We start from the raw sequence: 17,332 nt of genomic DNA, 5'->3' as shown, positions 1-17,332 counted from the left end.
TTTACCGCCGGACCCATGCCCGGCGGTTGGAATCCACAACAGCGGCATCCCGGCAGAGGAGGAAATCCCAATCGTCAAAGGTAAGTATATACTAACCAATTTCTACCCCTTAACCCTAGCCCTCCCTTAGGGGTGCCTAACCCTAACCACGCTCGGCACACGGCGTCCCTTCGATCGGGATGCTGGGCGTCGGGCTCCCTCCCGGTGTATGTCTAATGACAGGTGTCGGCATATTGACCCTTGCCGGGATATGACAGTCGGGAACACGGCTGTCGGGATTAGGTCCGCCAGCTTCCCAACTGCATACCATAATCCTGGTGTCCTCTGCAATCCTGACGGTAAGTATTAGGGTTAGGGAGAGTGTTAGGCTGCTGGGGGTTAGGATACGCTGCGGGGGGGGGTTATGCTGTGGAGGGGAGGGTTAGTCTTAGGCTTCGGGGGAGGGTTAGGGTGCGGGTGGAAGGTTTATGGTTAGGCTGTGGGGAGGATTAGGCTTTGGGGGGAGGGTTTGGCTGTGGGGTGGAAGGGTTAGGGTTAGGCTGTGGAGGTTAAGGGTTAGACTGTGAGGGGGAAAGTTAGGGTTGAGCTTCGAGGGGAGGGTTAGGGTATATGCTGTGATGGAGAAGGTTAGTGTTAGCCTTCGGGAGGAGGGTTAGAGTTAGGCTGTGGAGGGAGGGTTAGGCTGCGGGAGGGTTTGGGTTAGGATGTGGGGGGGTGGTTAGTGTTAGGCTTCAGGGGGAGGGTTAGGATTCGGCTGTATAAGGAGAGGGTTAGAGTTAGGCTGTGGGGGTTAGGGTTAGGCTGCAGGAGGGTTTGGGTTAGGCTGTGGGGGGTGATTAGTTAGGCTTTGGGGGGAGGGTTAGGGTTAGGCTGCATAAGGGAAGGGTCAGGGGAAGGGTTAGACAACTTACCACCAGGTGTCGGCATTGCAAACTAATGAGGATTCCGGCGTCGGCATTCTGACGCTGGCACCATCACTTTGCTTCCGTGTTCAGACCTGACTTTCTTAATGTACATGTGCATCCCGATCTGGAAAAAAAAACCTACATTGGTACAGCTTACTGTAGGCTACAATGACCAATGCCGTCTCCGATAACCCGCTGTTGTAACATCTCCTAATATAGCACCAAAGCTAAAGCCATCACTATTGGAGGACTGACCACAGTGTTTAGTTAAACAATGAAAACATTATAAAATAATAATAAGTTATAAAGTCATAAAAAGACCCCATGGAATAAATACAGAGATGGCTGTGGATGTATATGCTATATGAGTTCATTTATTTCTACTCCAATTGCTATTTCGCAAGTTCTCACTTAAACGCAGCCGTGTTACCAGATGGTGAATTGTACAATATCACAAATACTCTGGGGGAAATTAATGACTTTTTGTACAGTAGAACGTCTTATATAATTCTGAAAGTATTTAATTGTTCTTGTTTTTTTGTTTGTTTTGTAACTGATGACGGTGTTTTATATAAAGGAAAAAACATCACAATGTAACCGAACCCCACTCTCTGACTATGTTGGACAGGACTTTTACTGTGGTTTATTTATCAAAGAATTACTGGTGCTAACTAATTCACCTGATGAAGAGTGAAAGTTTTGTGGCCCTGGCAGTAAAACGCTTTAGTCCGTAGTGTTTACACAGCCTGCGCTGGGCGATGTCCATCTACCCATATCTGCCAAAAACTGTGACTGTGCTTGTGAATGTGCCATGCAGCGGGCACGCACAGCGCCCTATGAACACTACACTCCACGCTGGTGCACCAGGGCCGTAACTAGGGTGGTGCGACGTGCCACAGCGCAGGGCGCCGCAGGGCAAGGGGCGCTGTTCAGCTGCGCCTGTCAATTTTCTGTTTACGATCATTCTCACTTGTAGCTTCTATTTCATCCTTGTCTGACCCCCCCCCCCCCCTCCGTCTGGCCACCTTCCCTCCAGTAACATCCTCCGTGGTTTAACACACACATTTCAAAATACTGTCACACCCTGGACTCGAACCTCTCACCCATGAGTATTGTGTATCATCACTGCAGCCATTGAATTCACACTGTGGGGGGAGATGTACTAATCCATAGAGAGAAATAAAGTACCAACCAATCTGCTCCTAACTGTCATTTTTCAAACAGTCTGTAACATGACAGGAGCTGATTGGTTGGTACTTTATCTCCAACCACTTTATCTGTCTCCAGGAGGTCTATTCATTATCACTTAATTTCTACAAAAGCAGGTGAAATTCATCCATTCATCAAAAAGGTAAAGCAGGAGATACCTTTCACTTCCGATGTGGCCCGCTGTCCCCATACACTAGAATGGGGACAGAAATTCATCAAGCTCCGAAAATATAATATTTCGGAGCTTAACTGCGGGAGCATTCGCCATCTTCAGATGCCGTTCGCTCCCGCTGGCAGCGCACACCCTGCCGAATTGTGATCCCTCCACACCCTTTTGGACGTCGGGGCTTTGTGCGCCTGCGTGAATTCTGGGTCACAGCACTGCTAAATCGACTCGGCAGTGCTAAGTTTCACTGCTCAGAAAGGAGAATGAAAGCCATTCGGGGACACAGATGATTTTGGATCAGCTGTCTCCGCGGCGGAGCAATTGTCAATTGCTCTGGCACTCAAGTCGAATTAGTATGTTAATTATTGGGGCCTGTTAATGAACATAATGAATAGACCCCCAAGGCTTAGAACATAGACCCCTGTATTTGGCAGTGACACCTGGATAACTGGCTCGGCACCCCTTCATCATCGTACGGGACAAATCAGATTTGTCATGCCCCTTCCCCGTGAGGCCACGCCCCCTTTTTTGGGATGCGCGCCATATGCCGATATATGAGAAAATTGGAAGAAGTGGGGTGGGTAGGCGCCAATGCTCTCTCTGGCCCAGGGCATTAAATAGTATTTCTTACATATAAGAGATGTAATTATGAGATTTGGTTTGAATAAATTAATTTTTTAATAAGTGAACAGTAACTGTGTTTAACGGACATTGCTACTAGTTTCAAATGAGTTGTTTTTGTACAATATTTTAGCATACATAGTTGCCAATGCAACTTATTAAATTAGTATTTTATGGTAGTATTGTTTAGTTTGATTGCTCTGTATAATAGGAGCCTTGGAACTGCTTATCCTGTCCACTGACCTTTCAACCTCCAATACGCTGAAAGTGGATGGTGATGTCACAGGGGGGAGACATACGCTGCAAGTGGATGGTGATGTCACAGGGGGGAGACATACGCTGCAAGTGGCTGGTGACGTCACAGGGGAGAGACATGCACTGCAAGTGGCTGGTGATGTCACAGGGGGGAGACATACGCTGCAAGTGGCTGGTGATGTCACAGGGAAGAGACATACGCTGCAAGTGGCTGGTGATGTCACAGGGGGGAGACATACGCTGCAAGTGGCTGGTGATGTCACAGGGAAGAGACATACGCTGCAAGTGGCTGGTGATGTCACAGGGAAGAGACATACGCTGGAAGTGGCTGGTGATGTCACAGGGGAGAGACATACGCTGCAAGTGGCTGGTGATGTCACAGGGGAGAGACATATCCTGCAAGTGGCTGGTGATGTCACAGGGAAGAGACATATGCTGCAAGTGGTTGGTGATGTCACAGGGGAGAGACATACGCTGCAAGTGGCTGGTGACTGTGTGGCCAGATAGGCAGCTGGTCATTATCACGCTATAGGGGACCATGTGGCCAGATAGACAGCTGGTCATTATCACGCTCTAGGGGACCGTGTGGCCAGATAGACAGCGTCATTATCACGCTGCCATGATGTTGGACCTTTTCTCTATCTGGAGTCCGGGAGCTACATGTTCATTCTCCTCATTTTTAATGTGGCCCTAAGTCTACTGAATAAGTATGTTAGATGCCGTCAATGGAGAACTTATTTTATGGGGCTGATTCACTAGCGTACACAACTGCAATTACGTACGCCATCAGCCGATGCTTATGCATCGCAGTGCGCGAACTAGCTATTGCGATCGGGACTGCGATCGCAGAGGCTATGCAGACCCCTCTCAGATTGATTGACAGGAAGTGCCATTTTTTGGGTGGTGATGGGGGGAGGTCGGGGAAACGCAGGCGTGCCAGTGCGTTTGCACGCCGTTGAAGGGGCGTACATAAATTATCCACCGCGATGCCCTACGCAGCCTGAGGCCTCATAGTGCGCGTGGTGGTTAGCAATTCCTGAGTAAGGTCAGGGCTTGTGCAGGTGTGCGTGAGGCTGCGATGGTGCGCGATTGTACCGATGGTTTCGCTATTCTGCTAAGTAGTACGGATGTGTGCAATGTAAGGTTGGCGTCATTATGTACTGCCGAGTTTGCATTGCGATCACAATGGATTAGCATACTATCACAGTTGAACTGCGTGCATACACAATATTGCGTACCATAGTGAAGCAGGCCCTATGTTATCTGATGAGTTTACTAGTTAATATTGCTTTTTACATTATACAGTAGTACATTTCTGTCATTCTTGGCATACAAGAGACTAAAATAGTAACAGATTAGGCAGATAGTGATCCGAAGCCTGGTCCCCATAACAGGTGATCTATCAAACTCCAGCACAGATGGCTTATGGAACTGGCAGCTACCAAAATGCAAGGTAGGGATAAAATGCCGGTTCTGTCATTCCCAAAACTTGTTTTATTTTTCTGCTCTTTGATGGCAAAACACACAGAAAAAGCATTTTTGCTGCTTTTATGAAACAACCAGCTGTTAAATGAGCCTTCCCATTCATCATGAATGACAAAGGAGTCACAGGGAGCTCACCCACTCTGACAAGCTTTAAGGGAAGAGATAGGGAACAGCATCCGCTGGGAATCATTGATCTCTCCTTCCAGTCCCGCGGGGCAAAGCTTTGTGTGCAGCCCGAAGTTTTGTGGTTGCATCAGCTACTGAAATACAGAAACTATACAGAGCCGAAACTTCTGAACTTGTATCTATGTCTTGTGCGGGTATAATAAATAATGCATACCTAACGATATTGTCTAAAGGCCCATCTGCACGCACACAATATACACAAAGGGCTTTATTACTAACATGGCAGCAATGTGCTGTAACCCGTAGCAACCAACCAGATTACCACTTTCAGCAGCCTATGCTAGTCGGGCTAATGGAAGGTGACAATTCATTGTATCATTTCTGCTATTTGGTACTATCATGATTCAGTTGCAAATATTAATTATAACACGATCAATAATCACTGGCTACATATGAAAAAAGTAAGATATTCTGAGATCCTGGGCACCTGTCACAGCCTGTGTCCCCCACCTCTATTCCTCCTGAGTGAGTCTCAGCTACACTTATTGGGGGGCTAAAATAATATACAAGGGAATGGGGGTATAACGAAAGACAGGCCCTCTCCTGAGCACATAGGCCCTTCTTACAGCGTGCCTCTGTTTATAAATGACACTATATATATATATATATATATATATATATATACAGTATGTGTGTGTATTATTTTATGTGCAAGCAAGAATAAAATATTCTCTGAAAATTGTGATTGGTAAGAATATATGTAATAATCAGTGTGATAATTTGTCCTATACTGTTAGATTGCTGGAAGGCAAAGGAATAAATTATTTATTTTGTAGTATTTTTTTCAGTAAGCAGTAGCTAATATGTAATGTACAGGTTAGTAATAATCGTGCATAAATTTGGATATTATGATGTGGTATCTGAGACAGCTGTATCCATTGTGCTAGATGTCATGGTCTAGTTTTCATATTTAAAAGTATAAACAGTTTACAATGTATATATTTATGGGTGTGTGCTTGTGTGTGTTTTTGTGTATTATATATATATATATATATATATATATATATACTGTGTGTGTGTGTATATATATATATATATTTATATATATATATATAATGAGATATAGGCGGCAGTCCCAGGACTACTGTGGTAACATTCAAGAATAGATGACAAGCTGTGTCTATTCTTGAACATTACAAGACCGTGCCATGCCGCATATATCTCATTATACCTTGGCGTACTGCTTCGTATAGGGGGCACCTGGGCAAGTATTAACCCTTTATCTGGGGATAATTTTCCAACTGTCCATGGAGTATTTTGTAGCGGACCATATAGGTAGGAGTGCCCTCAGAGAGGTGGGAGTGGGTACAAAGTCCCTGATCGTGGCCCTTTCTGGGGATGGAGCTGATGAGGAGGTGGCGCACCCACACCCTGCCACAACTGGCCAAACACCCTAGTACAGGGGCCGCAATGAACTCCCAGTGTCCCTGCGTTTAGGTAATTACCGGCAGGTTAGTGCTGCTCCTGTGTTTGAGTAGAATAAATTGGGTGCGGCAGCACAGACATACTGGACACACATACCTTCTGTATCTATGGCAGCACAGACATACTGGAAGTTAGACACTCATACCTTCTGTATCTATGGAAGCACAGACATACTGGAAGTTAGACACACATACCTTCTGTATCTATGGCAGCACAGACATACTGGAAGTTAGACACACATACCTTCTGTATCTATGGCAGCACAGACATACTGGAAGTTAGACACACATACCTTTTGTATCTATGGCAGCGCAGACATACTGGAAGTTAGACACACATACCTTCTGTATCTATGGCAGCACAGACATACTGGAAGTTAGACACACATACCTTCTGTATCTATGGCAGCAAAGACATACTGGAAGTTAGACACACATACCTTCTGTATCTATGGCAGCACAGACATACTGGAAGTTAGACACACATACCTTCTGTATCTATGGCATCGCAGAGGGGAAACACAAAAGTGGCAGATGTGCATCCCTGATATTCAAATAAAACATAAGTGGGTTCCCCTCCATGTGACATTTGTTAGGCAGCCTCTGAGCTTTCCAGCACCAAACTGGTTTGGTCTTTCTAACTAGTTCAAAGTGGTATTATTGGGGATGTAATGGAAGGAAGTGTGAACATACTGTAGCTGGCGGAGAGGCACTCTGGAAAGCAAAATAATACATTTGATGTGACAAAAATTTGTATCACAGAGTCCCCTGACCTCCCCATGAGGATTAGTGATACATTGGGTGTCAGAGAAGGAGGTACAGAAGGTGGCCTGATCCAAGAGAATACCGGCAGGTTGAGCGAAGACTCAGGGGCCTAGTTACTAAGCAGTGTTAGGAGACAGAGTGAAAAGTGATAAGAAAGTGATAAGGTGCCAGCTAATCAGCTCCCAACTGTCATCTCACAGGCTGTGTTTGAAAAATGACAGTTGGGAGCTGATTGGCTGGCACCTTATCACTTTCTTATCACTTTTCACTCTGTCTCCTAACACTGCTTAGTAACTATGCCCCTTAGGGTGCCATAGTGTTGGCCATCTGCTTGGACCAAGTATTGTCAAGCACCTAATTGGCTGTTAGTTATCAATTTGAAGATGGCAGATGGAAATGGGAGTATGTGGGAGTACCAATGGGAATTTGGAAGCTCTGATGACCCATTATCCTCATCATATCATTCATAATCTACATTATTCTGATATAATGGGGCTGTTTCTGTGTCGCGTCCCTTATGCTAAAGCGAGAATCCATAGGGCTAATACGGGGATTTGTGCATCTGCAAGCGGAAACTCAATGCCGCCCATGGATTAAATCAGCTACTGCACCGTCATCATTGTGATAGTAGCAATAGAAAAAAATTCCAAAAAAATGTAAATTTTTCCCAATGTTTCTGTAAATATTATCCACAAATTAAAGGGACATTTAATTATTTGCCTTTTTTAAATAAATAATGAAGCCTTTATAATTAACTTGTGTTAGATAAGAACTATTAAAGTGGTGACGGGTGGAGCTTGGAAATGGCCAACATGAGAAAACTGTTTTTGTTCTGTAGTTATGAAAACTGTTACTTTTCAGTATATTGTATACAGCTAGTTAAGCTGCATTATATTGCATACAGTAAATTAAATTAAGCTGCATTGTACTGCATAAAGTAATTTAAATGCATTGTATTGCATACAGTAAGTTAAGTTGCATTGTATTACATAGGGTAAGTTAAGCCACATCAAAGGGGCAGCTAAGTGTTTTATGGTCCATGGCTGGTATTTTGGCTTAGACCAATTAGCTAATTATATTATAGCAAACACCTTTGTTCCCAATGTGTATTTTATATTTGTCCAGTTTTATGGAATTATACCAAAGACATTGGAATTTATACAGAATGTGTCTTATTAATATTGCATCATGTTCGTAGTTAGAATATTAGAGGCTACATGGAGACACTAACCTATTTCCTGCCGTTTTATCTCCCAGTTTCGGCCCAGAACCTGAAAGCCAGTCTGGATACGATGGAACAGCAAATCAAGCGGCTGGAACGTGACATTGAAAACTTTCCCAAAACTGACAATCCCAACGATAAGTTTGTGGCGAAAATGAATATATCCTTTTTTAATCTATTTTTTTTTATATAGGTAATTTGCATTTGGTATTGACACTAGTTAAATATTTACACAGCATCAAATTAACAGCTCAGTAGCTGCCGTACTTCTCACACAGGATAGTGTCAGCGAGAGATGTAAAAACAGCGTCTTAACAACACGCTAGCGAAGGTTTTGTCCCGCTGTGGGGTATACGTAACAGTCTGCACGTTGGTCAAAGTACAGCAAAAGTTTCACTTACAAAGAAGATTCAGAAATTGCAGGTGTTAATTTGTTACAAAAAAGTACTACCATGTAACATCAGCTTACATTTTTGAAAGTCGTTAAAATATTCTAAAGTTTGGCATCACTTTCTAAACCCCTTCCTTGTGTTACCCATTTAAGGTATTAACAATGTGATATTTTTTTCTTTCTTAATAGCAGACAGAGAAGTACTTTGTCTGGTATTTTTTAGGCCAGTGGTTCTCAAACTTGGTCCTCTGGAGCCCACACAGGTCACCCAACAGATGCACAGGTGTATTCATTACTCACTGACACATATTTAAAGATCTACAGGTGATCTAATTATTTCCCTTGTGATTCTGTGAGGAGACCTGGAAAACATGCACTGTTTGGGGCCCTGAGGAGCGAGTTTGAGAACCTGTGATTTAGGCTAACTATTGTCTATTGCACATGTTCTCAAACTCGGTCCTCAGGCCCCCAAACAGTGCATGTTTTCCAGGTCTCACAGAATCACTTGTGAAATAATTAGCTCCACCTGCGGCTATTTTAAAATGTGTCAGTGAGTAGTGACTACACCTGTGCACCTGCTGGGTGAACTGGAAAACATGACCTGTGTGGGGTCCTGAGGACCGAGTTTGAGAACCACTGGTCATTTGGACCCAGAAGTTGTGTACGCTTCAAACATATATTTTGTTCACGTATAGGATACTGTGTTATGAATCATATTATATATCAATCAGGACCTTCCTTTCTAGGTGAGCATCCTCCAAATATTCAGGTAGGAGGATAAAGAATTATAGGCAGTAAAATATTCTGAAATTATTTGTAAATTTCATGTTCAAACTTTTTTGTTGTTTCTGTTTTTTTTTTTTTTTGCAATTGCATTTTTTTGGATTTCGTACCTATGTTTATCTGCGTATGCTCGTAGCTTTTACAGTAATGTCTGACTTTATCTAGGACGGAGTTTCAGGACTACAGGGAGATGTATCAAACTGTCTAAGGTCCGTATTCAATTTGGAGCGAAAAAGCCGAGATCCGTGAAAAAGTATCGCCGATGACATCAGTTCGCCAGGCGGAAAAGTATCGCCGTTTTCAACTTCAAAGACTTTTCGTCTAGGTGGAAAGTCAATGCAATGTAATAGGCGAAAAAGTTTCACCTATGAATTGCAGGCAGAAAAAGTTGCAGAATTGGGGTGCAACGTTGCAGGAACCCCCGTGCTGGCTTATGTCAGTTCCCCAAAGGTAAACTGTGTCAAAGACAAAAAAAACCCACTCTAAAACACCCCAAAAAAGTACTTTAATTTTGGGGGCGGAAAAAACGAAAGTTGGGGGACAAACTTCAAAACTAGCGAAATAGGCTCCAGGGGGAGTCCCCAAGTATGCCCCAGGTGTTTTTTACTTTGTAGGTGCTTGCGGCAGGTGGATTTTTCACGGTTTTTAAAACTTTATTTTAGCAACTTTAAAATAGGCTACCCCCCATTTTCAGGTACCCAAAATTTGCTGGGACTATTTTTTTTTAACCAAAAAAACTTCAAAATGCTATTCTTCACCCCTTATGCAAATACGCAAAACAGCACCTATGGAGACCATTTAAAACCCCCAAATACCTTCAGCAGGGCAATTCAGGGGTATCCATAGTGATCCCCCATGTCAGTGCATCCTTTGGGGGGTGTCAGGCAGATTACCCCATTTTGGAGAGGACTTTCCGCCTGTTGAAGTTTCGCCGGGTGCCATTTTCGCCTAATTTCAAATTGAATACAGGGAATCGCGGGGACGCACGCGAAAAGTTTTTGCACCCAAAACACATGATATAGGCGAAAAGTCCGGGAGGCGAAAAAGTATCGCGGGTGCGAGTCTAATTGAATACGGGCCTATAGTGGAGAAGTTTCCCATAGCATATTGTCATGCTTCTAAGTAGCGTTTATCGGTATGCAGTCAACAGCAGAATGTAGGTTCAGGATACCTCAGAAATGTCGTGTTGACATCATTAGAACATGAATATGTCGACATTTCATCAGTGTCAACATGATCAAGGCCGACAAAATATTCCTAACCCCATTTATCAGGTACTTTCTATAAAATGGCAGCTGAAGCTGATTGGTTGTGGGTAACTTCTCCATCTCTCCTCTATAGAAGATTTGATACACCTCCCCTGTTTTTTTTAAATAGTCTGCATGGACTGTTATAAAACTTTATTAACAAGAGCAGTGACCAAAAAGTTATTTGCATGACCCCTCCCACAATCCAAGTACAGTTTTCTTTGTCGATCTGTTGGTTATTTAAGTTTTACCTTGTAAAGTTACAAAAAAAAGTTCAGGAGTACAACCAATTTTGGTGGCACCGTGTACGTCATTTTGATGGAATGAACCTAGATTCTTACCTCAGAACATCAGTTTATGGAGAGAGATTATGGTGTAGAAATAGCTAGTGCTTTGATGTGTTGTTTATACGCCTGAAAAGGGCACCTCACCTTACATGTAGGCTTGCTTCCAGAGTGTGGTGGTGTCTCCAGATAGCTTCATGAGCTGCTTCTGATGGTTTGCAGCGGTGACGACCCGCCGTTTGAGGACTGACTGGGGGCAAGCTATGAGCTAATGGGTTCTATGGCATAGAACCCACACAGTACAGAAAAGAGGAAATTTACTGTATTCATTTAAAAAAAACAAAAAAACTTTAAGTTATGTCGAGTCTTGAAGGCGTTATTTTTTTTGGTTTCCTGCCTTTTTTGTTTGGGGCGCATTTACCACAGACCGCATGTAGAATGTGGTTATGGAGCCAAAATAATCGCTCCAGCTCGCAATGCGGAAATGTAAATTACCGCTTGCATTTGCCAATGTTGGGGCGCTGTGACAGAGCTTCTGAAAAGATCTGTCCTGGCAAAGGGCTAGAAGCAAAATGATAGCTACCACTATCAGTTTGCCAGAGCCAGGTCCCTTAACTCAGTTCAGGCAGCCTAAAATATAGGGCCAGCCCCTGCCGATAGTAGTGTGAGGTGAGCTGGGTGCGGGGGGAGCCGCACCCTGGAGGCAGTCCGGTCCCCTTAGCAACGGCACCCCCTGCACCCGTGGTAGTTACGCACCTGGCTATAGCTACCGGGGGGCAAGCTACAGAATGCTTTGTGTTCTAGAGCTTTGGGAAGTTTGACAGTTTTGCAACCACCATAGAAATGGGGGCTGCTTTTGTGGTCAGAAATTAAAGGACCGTGTCAGATATCTCTAATATCTGCTGCAGTTCCTCCTTGTTACATCCAGGACATACTAAAGCTGGGTACACACTATCACTATAACTGTGCCTGCTGTTCCAATAAATGCTGTGATCCAACAGAACGATTATTGGATCAGTTCTACTTAACCTCTTCAGTGGGATTGGGAGGTCATGTACCGGATAACATGCAGCACACACTATGCCGGCCCCTGATCTGACCATTGCAGAAGCGTTTGAAGCCATTTATCGGCTAACGCTCCTGCATACACACTATCCAATTATCTGCCAGATTAGCCAATTATTGGCTAATAGTGTGTACCCAGCTTTAGCTTATGGTGGGTTTCCTAGAATATACCTGTTTTCAGGTGATTCCCGCAAAGTGTGGTAAATATGCCCCATTGTCTGTACACACAGTGTGAGTGCAGACAGTTTGTCGTCTGCAGTAATATTCATTAGATGAATTCGCTGCTGGCAGCACTGAGGCTGGTTTGTTTAGGTGACGGAGTCCATTTTGAACTGTACTTAGGGCCTGATTCAGAGACGGACGCTAATGCAATTTTCTCGCAGATTGATTGATTCTTTGCCATTGCGCATGAATATGCACTGCGCTGCGATCACATCGCGATCCCACATGCACAGAGAAATCCATCGCCAAGAGAGTGACAGACTACCAGCGTTTGGGGCTGGTAATGGGGAGTAGTCACAAAAAACGCAGGCGTGCCTATCCGTTTAAACGCCATTACATGGGCATGCATAAATCAGCCACTGCGATTACATACGCAGCTTTGCGCGTCAGAAGAGCTCCCATGGTTGTGACCTTCCACAAGGGTAAGATGGCCGCCGATGCAGTTCGATGTTACCAATGTTTGCGTAGGTATGCGTAGTCGCACGCAGGCGAGAAAGCAGCAGTGGGCGTCTTAATGCATATTTTTTTATTTAATTTGCATATTTTTGCAACTGCGTTGTGTATGAATACGCAGTTGCGATCGCATTAGCGTCTGTCTCTGCATATGGCCCTTAGTCTCCGCTCGCTTCAGCTTCCCTATAACTTGCTGCCCCATCTATCGTCTTGTTACATGTCATTATTTGAAGCCAGGAAAATCTTCTCTAGCATATCCCCGTATCTAACACTCTGCCATAGCAGGGCGCCCCTCCACGGCCCTGGCATATCTGACGTAATGGTATCACGCAACAAGCGCCAGGGGAGCACTGCGAGCCGGAAGATGGGTGATGGGCACATGACGTGCCCTGTGCCATTCTATGTAGTGGTGAGCACATTGTGGGATGTCTCAGGGAACTGTCAGGGCAGCGACCGAGCTTCCCCCTCGGCCTCGCGCCCTGGGCAGCGGCACCAGTTGCACACTGAACTAATAGCGCCCAGTACTTAAACCCCCTATTATAGTCAACGAGCTTACATTTTTAATATATATTAAACTAGAACAAATAGCTTTTTTGTGGTAAATTCACAGAGAGTTTTGTCAAAATTTTCAAAAAGGCCTCTAATTTAGATTTCTGAGTGACACAGAGTACAGCCTGACACTTTTACATTTTTCTCCATTGTAATGCAAATTTCGAGTTTTTCTAAACCACAAAAAAAGGCATTTTCAATGGATCTATGGAAGCTTTGAATTACCGGATTACATTAAAGTCGGATCTTTGATGCTTAGAATATGCAATGATCCGAATGTATGACGGGCGTTTGACAGGCACGGCTGTATAAACGTGTAGGACATATATACCTCATCTATTATTTATTTCTGTATAGAAATAATGTTTAGAGACGGGCACAAAATGCCTAGCATTAATATATTTTTATCTTATTATTTTGTGCCTAAATGTTATTTATATTGAATGTACCGCTGGCGTTTTTTAATGTGATGCTGGCCCGTGAGGGGGGTGACGTCTCGCCATCGCTTCTGTTTGCTGCGCTGGATGCGCTGTGAGATTTACACGTTGTGGCATTTCATGGACTGTTTGTGCATGCATGAGAGAGTCGGGGGGAAGTGAGGATGGAGATGTCAAAGCATTAATCACTCCCTGTAGAGAGTCTGCACTGGAGCCAGAGTCCAACCACTACACAGACATAGACCCACCCAACGCGCACAAATAGACACCAGCTGGGCGACAGGGCTCAGAGAAGACTGTTTACAGCAGGAGCACCGACTTCATGGAGCAAAGGACCAACACAACGGAATGATAAATATTCCCACCTAATGAAATACAAGTTTTTCAGGTAAATGAAATGGAAAGTAAAACAGCAATAATAATAGTTATACTAAAAATCCGTTACAATTTATGTTTACGTACAGTATGAAATTACGTCATATAAGCTGAATCCAAATTTACCTACACTCCCAGAATATCCGAGAGACGCACGAATTACGGGAACAGTTCTTGTGGATTCTTAATGTATTGTGTGGTTAGCAACTAAAGATGTTTCAGATTCGATGGGAGTACTGTTTCCATTGGATACTGGGAATTCGATGGTTGCCAGCCATCGGATGCATTTTTCCGATGCCCATCCAATGGCTGGTTGTGGTTTGGGGGAGCACGGCATCTATTCAGCGTTAGCAGGCGCCTGGGGGCAGCCCAGCATCTTGGAGAGTGCTAGGCAAGCACCCATAGTGACGTGGACGGGGTGCCACGAATCCCCATCAGCTTCAACTGAGGCTCCGCCCCCTTTTTGCCTGCAAGTATAATTGTTGCGATAGTTAAATTATCAAATGGTTGCAATGTGATGACTAGTTGCCATTCCATCGCTGGATTTGATGTCGGAAGCCCGGCTACCGGTCAGTGGCGGGCTTCCCATGTCCAACCCTGCTATCTTCTAAGTCTCCCAGAATTCGCTGCTTCCACCCCCAAATTGCATTATCATCGCCCCACTTTACTAAGCCATAAATAATAGCTTTGTAAAGCAGGGGCGGGGTCATAAGGCAATCATAGAGCCACACCCTGTTACACCTGTTACACCACGCCCTGTTACACCTGTTATACCACGCCCTGTTACACCTTGCTGGCTTGCCTGTACATTTATAAACGCACGTACACGTGGTAAAACAATCACATCCAGCCTTGATGTATTTGGTTATATTATTTATATGTGTTGCAGAATCCTGCAAAGGTTTACAGTGTATTCTTTTTGCTTAGTAATTATAAAGTATCGGTTTCATGTCACTGTGTATTTCATTGTAGCTGAGTACACCAGGACAAGCTGTTGCTGCTCACACATGGATCTATAATGTATATTAAATGGATTTTTTTTTTTGTTTGGTGCTTTCATTATTTTAGCCTGCGCTTGGAAGCTCTGGCTGTGTCAGGGTCCCTGTAATCATATCGTAGTGATGGATAAATGAGGGCTGACCGCGGCCATTGTGTGAGACAGAAGCACATTCATGTAAATGCAGCCAAGGACTGTTCCCTGCAAAGTGCACTGCCCACTGGCACGGACACCAACTGGCTTGTGCTCAACCCAACACATCCAGCCAGTTCTTCATTTTAATGGCAATGGGAGATTTAAAGGCTAAAATTGGCCGAGGACACTTTGGGATACATTTTGGGTATTGAATCTGCAACTTCAGCCAGCCGAAGTCTTTAAATCTCTCAGCCTAATTTGAAAAGCAACACCCAGCAATTCCTTTGGTAGAGTTAAGCCAAATAAGTATCTTTATTCCTCAGTGATTTATTGTACATTTGGTGCATGCCATACCTCTGGCCTAGAGGACCTACTTTAGGGGGGGATAATCAATATGGGCGTAACCACTATAGGTACAAGGGGGGCAGCTGTTTTGGGGCCCATCTTCCTTGTCACAGTTACATGTGTTCTATACATTTGTCACCATTGGGTGGTACATAGGGGCCCTTCCAAACTTTTTAGTATGGGGCCTTCGAATACCTAGTTACGCCCCATCAGGGCTGGTGTTTGGGCAGATCGAGTCAGGGCTTGCTATGTAAATGTGGAGAGGCATGTAAGTGGGTCCCACACCATACATGTGCACGAGATATATCAGTCCACCGAATGCCTCGTGCCTCAGTGATATTACCAGCAGTTAGTGAATTGATAGACTGCATTCTCATTCGCTGGGACTCTTTAAGGGGTCTGGTTTCAGTCATCGTGTCGGTGCCGTAAAATATTCTGAAATCAAATGTCATTTGTTTATTTGCAAACAATGCTCTGTGTTTCACTCTGTAAGCAGGATCTGGAAGCACGGTTCCTCCAAACTGCAATGTAATAACGTATCTGTGGTATGTTAATCAATTATGCAGAAACTGTGAAATGTAATCTGCCAATCTGCCAGTCCTCTGTGCTTTAGTTATCCTGCAACGGCAACTTATCAAAAGCCAATTTACTGCATGGTCGTGAGTGAGGGAGTCGTTTTAGTGATTGCAAATTAATTAGAAATCAATAACCTGTCAAAGAGTGGATCCAGTATTAATGCCCCAGTACTGGGCTGATGCTTCCCATACTTCTTATATTCCATAATGCTGATATTTTACTTGTTTATTTTCTTCTGTTTTTCCTAATTGCTATATGTAGATTTGATTTTTATTATTAATTATCTGTCACTGACATAGAGATCCCGCTTCATACGTACTGTCAGTTTTATGTGCTTAGCACAGTGGGCCTGATTCAGAGCCGGACGCTATTTGCGGACGGTCATTCCAAAAAAGGGGCCGGCTATTTAAATTGAGCGCTCGCTCTTTGCGGTTTGTTGACATCTCTATGTCTGAGCGAGCGAACGAAAAATGCGCTCGCTATTTTGTAAAGACGCCCCTTTGCCATTCGCATCATACGTCATCTCCGATATTTATTAGATTAATCGGGTACATCGAAAGGCATCTGAACTGCTCGCAGTGCTTGTGGTAGGTTTTTCATACCGCTATCACTGTGAACAGTTCAGGCTAAAAGACAACCAAGTGACGTGGTCGATGACGCTCCTTTACTAATTATGCACTCCCATTAAACGCCCTTTTTACCGTTTGGCACGCCTGCGTTCGGATCTCCACTCCCCCGTTTTCAAGCACCTTCCCCTGTTACTACCCACAAACGCCTCATTCTGTCAATCAAACCAGCAGCCCCTTGCTGTTTTGCGAGTGCACGCTTTCCGACCGCAATGACTGGTTTGCGCATGTGCATTACGACCCATACGCATGCGCAGATGTGCGAACATCGCTCAGAGCGAACGAGCGGCCGCTTACGAGCGGCTCTGAATCAGGCCCAGTGTGTGCTACACATAGTTTAGTGTTATCTCTCTTATGTTATCCCTCTGCATAGACCGGGGCGAAAGTTTGCCCTGTGTCGGATGCGACACCAAACATGTGATGTCATGATGGGGGCGCGGACATCAATTTAATTTTATTCTGTTTTTTTTTTTTTCACTTTAATCCCCTTACTATTAAATGAGGAATTTGAATTGACAAGAAGCCATACGGGCACCTCTTAAATTGTACTTGTTGGGTAACAGTGTATACCTGCAGGAATACAGATACATAACTTGTATAGCAAACTCT

General features: G+C 44.2%; 1 protein-coding gene across 3 annotated transcripts in view; it reads left to right on the top strand.

The window, feature by feature from the left end:
- The window catches only part of DIAPH2 (diaphanous related formin 2), a 1,301,891-nt gene that overhangs the window by 862,599 nt on the left and 421,960 nt on the right, over positions 1 to 17,332 (top strand). For all 3 annotated transcript variants that reach the window (XM_088475573.1, XM_088475574.1, XM_088475575.1), the window contains one exon: positions 8,274 to 8,399. In XM_088475573.1, coding sequence (XP_088331699.1) covers positions 8,274 to 8,399 — 126 coding nt within the window. The remainder of the gene's footprint in view (positions 1 to 8,273; positions 8,400 to 17,332) is intronic.

Source organism: Taudactylus pleione, unplaced genomic scaffold (genome assembly GCF_031769625.1).
Source record: "Taudactylus pleione unplaced genomic scaffold, aTauple2 ptg000174l, whole genome shotgun sequence".
NCBI classification, from domain to species: Eukaryota; Metazoa; Chordata; class Amphibia; order Anura; family Myobatrachidae; genus Taudactylus; species Taudactylus pleione.
Note: the sequence above shows the minus strand (reverse complement) of the source record. Positions and strands in the feature narration are given on the sequence as shown.